The sequence below is a fragment of the Mastomys coucha genome, unplaced genomic scaffold (genome assembly GCF_008632895.1).
Source record: "Mastomys coucha isolate ucsf_1 unplaced genomic scaffold, UCSF_Mcou_1 pScaffold12, whole genome shotgun sequence".
NCBI classification, from domain to species: Eukaryota; Metazoa; Chordata; class Mammalia; order Rodentia; family Muridae; genus Mastomys; species Mastomys coucha.
The window spans coordinates 89,851,435-89,858,401 of record NW_022196894.1 but is presented as its reverse complement, the minus strand read 5'-3'; the positions used below and the strand labels follow the sequence as shown (position 1 = coordinate 89,858,401).

At 42.1% G+C, this 6,967-nt stretch overlaps 1 protein-coding gene across 1 annotated transcript in view; it reads right to left on the bottom strand.

The window, feature by feature from the left end:
* Positions 1 to 6,967, bottom strand: part of Mrps6 (mitochondrial ribosomal protein S6) — a 63,250-nt gene that overhangs the window by 14,642 nt on the left and 41,641 nt on the right. Inside the window, exon 3 of the mRNA XM_031360593.1 lies at positions 1,879 to 2,018. Within this exon, the coding sequence (XP_031216453.1) occupies positions 1,879 to 2,018 (140 nt within the window). The remainder of the gene's footprint in view (positions 1 to 1,878; positions 2,019 to 6,967) is intronic.

The following is a 6,967-nucleotide window of genomic DNA, read 5'->3' as shown; positions in this document are numbered from 1 at the left end:
GATTTCTCATGTGGTCCATATCTCAACATTTGCTTTTTAAAGAAAAAAATATATATATTGTTTCTTTTAAAAAAAAATAGTAGTAATGTATTATCTTAAAATATACAGTTATTTAAAATTTATATTGAGAAAAAAGTATGTATTTTCAATATTGTAGACAAACATCTATACAGGACTGTTCAACTGATAGCTGTTTTATATCAAACAATTTTCATAATACTCATTTTTGTTGTTACAATATTTTATAAATTTTAAAGAATATGACAAAATAAAAAAATGAAAGGTATTGCAGAGATTGAAGGGGAGATCTCTGGGAGGAGTTGGGGTACAAAAGGGAAACAAGAATGGGATGTAATTCTATTTACTTAAAATATATTTTTAAGATATATTTTGAAGTGTAACAAGTTCAGATATATTGAAATCATATATCTTTTCTCATCATAATTCAATAAAAGTTAAATCAATAAAAAAAAGAGTTATCCTCTGACTTCCACACATTCTCTGTGGCCTACATGCACACACACACACACAGAAGGGGGGGAGAGAGACAGACGGACAGACAGACAGATAGACACACAGAGAGAACAGATGAGCCCTTCTTACTGAAGGGCTCCTCACATTGATATGCCAATGTCTCTACAAAGAGAGAGGTCATATAAGGCCCCCACGTGAACTGATGTCACACCCCCAATGTTTGCTTGTTACGCATCTCTGTAAATGAGCATTCAGATAGAGCACTTTGGAAACAGGATCTTCTACACATAAATGTAAGCAATGACTGTTGTGAGCAACACAAGCCTACAACCTGAGGTCTTCCTTGTGGTGCTTGCTCACAATGCATAGTGCACACTGTAGTGCACTGAGGTACCTACTTCTGGGCTTGCTCACAGTGCACTGGAGTGAACTGCAAAGCCCCCCCTTTGCTAGGGGCTCTTCCTCCATTCATATCCCCCTTACACACACACACACACACACACACACACACACTCCATCCCTGTTATGACTGTGGAAGAAGCACAGCCACTGGCTCTTTCTGTTTCCTAGCAACACTCAATCTGGCAAGGCGTTCACAAGAAACTGAACACAAAACAAGGCGAGGCAATGACAGTGCCTGCAACGTGTGAATCCCCAACCACCCAAGTGTGCCGTATACACCGTGAAACCACAGGGATAAAGCAGTGCCCTGACACAGTGCACTGATGATGTCCCCAAGACAACTCAAAAGTGAGACTTGAAGTCAATACCCGAGGATGTCCAGGGACAATGGTGACTGCACAAGGCGCAGAGTACTGAGTGAGAGGCCTGGACAGAACACACCTTCAGAAAACTGAGTGCTGTGTGGAGTGGCCAGATCATGTCTCTCTGTGCAGCTGGCTCTGGCTCCAGGTCAAAAAACCTACTTTGGCTATGGTGGTTTTTTTTTTTTTTTTTTTTTTTTTTTTTTTTTTTTTTTTTTTTTTGGTATTTGAGACACGGTTTCTCTGTGTAGCCCTGGCTGTCCTGGAACTCACTCTGTAGACCAGGCTGGCCTCCAACTCAGAAATCCGCCTGCCTCTGCCTCCCAAGTGCTGGGATTAAAGGCGTGCCCCACCACTGCCCGGTTTAACCTGAGGTATTCTGAAGGTAAACATTCTGAAGCTGAAAACAGAGCTTCCCCCAGCAGGAGCCTGTAAGCCATCACCCACCCATGGCTTTCTGCTCTGCCCTAGCTGGCATGGTCAGTTAACATCCCAATCTGAGACACAGCGTTGCTTCTGTAAGTGCTGCCTAAAGGTTCGCAGCACATCTGGGACCTAATGAGAGGCACTGCAACAATTTCTAAGATGCTTAGTATTATTTCCCAAGCCCACACTGAATCCATTTCATGGAGACACTTACCCTCCTCGGCTGTGCTGCTGGCTATGACTGGAGATCCTGTATGGGAGTGCACGCTCACCCAGATTTTCTAAGTTCCTCACTATGGCGCCTCGGTCCATCAGGGATTCTATTGTACGTTTCAAAGCAGCAGCAGTCTCTGGCTGTTTTATGATTTCATTTTTAAAGAGAAAAAGAAAAAAAGTCACAGTCAATATGAAAATTGGAATGATTTAAGTCCATACTGCTAGAGGTCTCTGTATAAAAGCAAGTGAAACTGGTTTTAGCTAACTTAAACAAAATGTAATAGAGCAAAAGGAATTTAAGATGTAAGACAGCTCATAGACACAAAGGAAAGAAAGTTCAGGAGCCAGCGCAGTTCCATGGATCTGGGAGGCAGAACTAACAAATGGAGGCCCAGCAGGCTCAGCCAGTGCCAATCACTGTCCGTTCTTCTACACTATGAGGAGATCAGCCTACGGGCAGGGCACCTGACTAGGGGGAAAAGGGTTGAATTCCAAAGGGAGAGTGGGAGTTCATAATCAAAAGGACAAAGGGTCCAACCTACACCCTCATGCAGCTAATAAGCTAACAAACAGTTTAGCAAAGATGTTATTATACATGTTAGGGAAGCAGCCAGCAGGAGGGGACAGTGGGCGCACTCATGTGGGTGCATGCAGATCCCAGGGCTCTCCGGCTAGCCAGTCTAGCCAAACTCTGAACACAGGTCTGGTGAGAGACAAAGTCTCAAGAATGAAGGTGGCAGGTAAAACTTAGAAGATACCTGATGTATCACCCTCATCCCATTCTTACAGGCACAGGTAAGTCATACACACAAAAGTGCACACACACACACACACACACACACACACACACGCACGGAAGCGCACCCTCCCTCACATAAAAGTGTATACACATGCACATACCATAAAATCACAAAGAGACATTCTTCTTAAAAAAGGATTTTATCATATCTATCAAAAAAGAAAACAGCTCCCTAGCGAAGGTAGCTTAAAACAAATGTCACAATCAAGGCAGGAGCTGCAGGAGCTGCAGGAGCTGCAGGAGCTGCAGGAGCTGCAGGAGCTGCCAACTTACTTGAGACTTACTTGTTTTGCTGTAATTTCAAATTAGTCAGTAGTTTAAAGAACACCTGAGGGCAGGGGAGATTGCTCAGTGGCTCACAGCACTCAGTACCCAACCAGAGCTTAATCTCTGGGACCCACATGGTAGATAGAAAGGCCTGGTTCACACAAGTTACTCTCTAAATGCACACTGTGGGAAGTGAGCCTACACTCCTGCACACTAAATAGATATAATTTTTAAAAAGAAACTGCAAGAGAAACAAAAGACTTTTGGTTATTAAGGCTGCTCAATATTTTTTATATACCTTACCTCCAAATAAAGTGAACTCCCAAAGACAGGGCCTCAAACTTTGTTTTGGCACATTAAGCAGATTAAGTTTCATAGCTCACACGTTTGAAGTGTTTATGGCGGTTTGTGCTTATAGCAGCTTTGTAGTTACCACAGAGACCAGATGGCCTCAACGCCTGATAACTACTATGTAGCCAACCTCTGTTTCACACTGTGAAGGGATGAGGAGGCCAGCAGGGCCTCAGCCCACTCACCCTAAAAGGTACCATAAATCACAGCTTAGCCCACGACCGAGTATAGAAAGTGAGTTCCCAGCAAACAGGTCAGCAGGCTGATGAACACTGTTAGCCTTAATTTGCCATAGGCTCAGAACCAATTCCATAACTCACTACTCTATCGACCCATCCCTAACCTAATTCACATCTTGCAACACATGGTCTTGTGTGGTGCTGAAAAATCCACAACTGGTAAAAAGGTTGGTGCCTATCCGGATTCACGTTAATGTAGCATTCTGCCCCACAGTAGAGCCTTGAGCAACAGCAGGGTTTTTCTGTGCCAACCCCCCTACACCTGAAGCCCCAAATACAAAACTAAACTTGATTATCCAAACCCCTAACTCCTGGTCAGTTAGCCAGAAGTCTCACTGATTAACACTTAACAGTCAACTAGCATACATCAGATGCTCCATGCACTACATGTACTGAAAAACCTGACAACCAACAACCACCTTGCTAAGGCAAAGAACAGAAAGGAATTGCTCGTGGTGGTCAGCTTCATTCTGGGAGTTACATAGACTCCTGGTAACATCTGAGCTCACTGTATGAGCAACAAGACTTGGGTGGAAATGACCACTGTAGTCTGTCGCTCACTCACTCACACAGAACTTAATATTTTGCCTTTAATTCTCTGACACTCTCAACTAAAAAGTGTTGTGTATTATTTTTAGCTTGTTTTTTGTTTTGAGACAGTGCCTTACTCTGTAGCCTAGGCTAGTCTAGAACTTACTAGGTAGCCCCAGCTGGCCTCAAATTTTTGGCAATTCTCTGCCTCAGCCTCCCAAATGCTGGGAATACAGAAATAAGCCACCATGCCTAGCAAGTGTGCTAACTTCTAAGTTTGTACAGTTAATCTGTATGTATTTTATAGTAGTAAATGACACAAGTTGTTATCTATTTTATGTATTCACCACATCTCTTATTTCTTTCCCATAGTTCTAAGCTTCACCTGATGACTAAAAATGCTAAACACATCTTGAAATGTTTACAGGCCATGTGTATTTGTACCTTTGAAAACTGTCCAGTTAATTGACTTATTTGCTGATTACATAATTAGGGGGGGTCTAGTGTTTAACTTCTGCATTTCTTGAAACATTCTACACATTAGACCCATCTGGCGCATAGCTGTTAGAGATCTCCTCCCATTCTACAGCCTGTCTTTGTACTATGCTGAGCTCCTATCCCTTTTAATTTCATGGAATCCCACTTGCAAATTCTTGTGTTCACTTCCTGTGCTGTTAAGAGTCTTTTTCCAGAAAGTTCTTGCCTGTGCCTGTATTCTGATGCAGTTTCCCTCATGGCCTCCTCAGCATCTCATTAAGGTCTTTTGTCCACTTTGAATTGATTTTTGTGCAAAATTAAAGATAGGGATCTGATTTCATTCTTTTGCATGCAGGATAACCAGCTTTCCCAGGTAAGGTTTTTTGAAGAAGTTACCACTTTTCCAGTATGTTTTTTCATACCTGTGTCAACAACTAGGTTTCTGCAGCCACGTAGGCTCATTTCTAGGTTTTGCACTCAGTCCCACGGTGTGGACAGGTCTGTGTACGGCTCATTTCTAGGTTCTGCACTCAGTCCCACGGTGTGGACAGGTCTGTGTACGGCTCATTTCTAGGTTCTGCACTCAGTCCCACGGTGTGGACAGGTGTGTCGGTGCCTGAAGCATGCCTTCTTCGTCACTATGGTTCTGACTCAGGTATCATGGTGCTTCTAGAACTGTGCTTTCTTTGAGGACTGACTCGGCTAGATATGGTATTTTACCTTCCATGTGGATTTTAGACCTCTTTTCTCCTAGTTAATGTATTTAACCTTGTTAGGGGCTGCACTGAACCTATAGCTTGCTCTCAGTAACATGCCCAGTTTTTGCCACATTAATCCTGTTGATCCATGGGCATAGAAAAATCTGCCATCGTCTACCATTGCTTTTGATTTCTTTCTTTGATGTCTTTCAAGTTCAGTCTATGTAGCTGGCTTATTCCTACAGTGTTTGTTGTTACTGTTATGTATAAGAATGGGTACTTTCCTAGCAAGTTCACTATTCTACAGAGATACCACAGATTCTGTATCCTAATAATTTCCTAACCTACATATCAGCTCTCAAAGTTTTCTGGAGTGCATAGGGTGCCTTACATACAGGATCACGTTGTGGACAAACAGGTCAGCGTCATATGTCCTATTATAGTCTTTTCATTTTCTGCTCTTTCCTGTTGCTCTGGGTTAGAGCTCAAGTACCATGTCAGAAAAAATCTGCCTCACTTCAGAGTGTGTAAGAAGCGCTCTGTTTTTCTCCTGTTAGTGCAACGTTAACTGCACTCACGGCACACAGTCTAGCATGCTCATGATGTTCCTTCTGTTTCTCCTTTGCCCAGAACTGCCTAAACTTTGGTAAAGGCCCTTTACCATCATCACAGATTCACATATGCACCATCCTATGAACTTGGAATAAAATCAACTTGGTAGTGATGTGGATTTTTTTTTCGTTAAGTGTTCTTGAATTCAGTTTGCAAATGTTTTCTTGAAAATTTTTACATTTAAGTTCATCAGAGAAAATGGTCTGCAGTTTTTCTCTTTATTCTGCCCCTATGTGGTGTTGGTGTCAGGGTAAAAACAGCTTTTCAGTACAAGTACTTTTGCTTTCTGTTCTGTAGAACAGGTTGAGAAGTATTGCTATTGGTCTACCTTACAAGTTTGGTGGATAGCTCCAAGTGTTTTCTATCTGTTGGATAGACCGTTCTGTAAACATATGGTAATTCCAATTGCCCTACGGTATGACTTGACTCTCTTTTGTTGACTGAGTTTTTAAGACCTGTATGAAAGTAAGAGTGGAGTATTAAAGTCTCCTGTCATTACTATAACAAAGCCTTTAGTGTTTGTTTCAAGAAATTGGGAGCCCACGATTAAGCACATCAGCACTTAGAACTGTTGTATCAGACTCTAGTCTCTTCTGACTAGCTCTGGTATAAGATTAGCTATGCCAGCCTCTTTCCAACCTCCATTTCTGGGTAAGTTGGCTTCTATCCTTTGACTTAGTTTCCTAATGTCTTTGCCAGTCAAGTTGTTTAAGGCAACAGACAGTTGGCTCTTTTTTTTTTTTTTTGGTGGAATTATTTTTTTATTAGATATTTTCTTTATTTACATTTCAAATGACATCTCCTTTCCCGGTTTCCCCTCCAGGAAAAAACAACAACAACAACAACAAACCAAACCTGTTCCTTCACCCCTCCCCCTGCAGCTCTTATTTTCTAATCCAGTTAGTGTGCATCTTTTAATTGGTGAGTTGCTGCTAGTTCCATTTAAAGTCACTGCTGAGGGGCGCTGACGGCAGTAACAAATACAGTGCTCTGACAGCAATCCTAGCAAATGCAACAGACTAAAGATGGCATTGGATACAGCAAGCCAGTGGCCAACATCAAACTAAATGGAGAGAAACTTGAAGCAATCCCATTAAAATCAGGGACTAGACA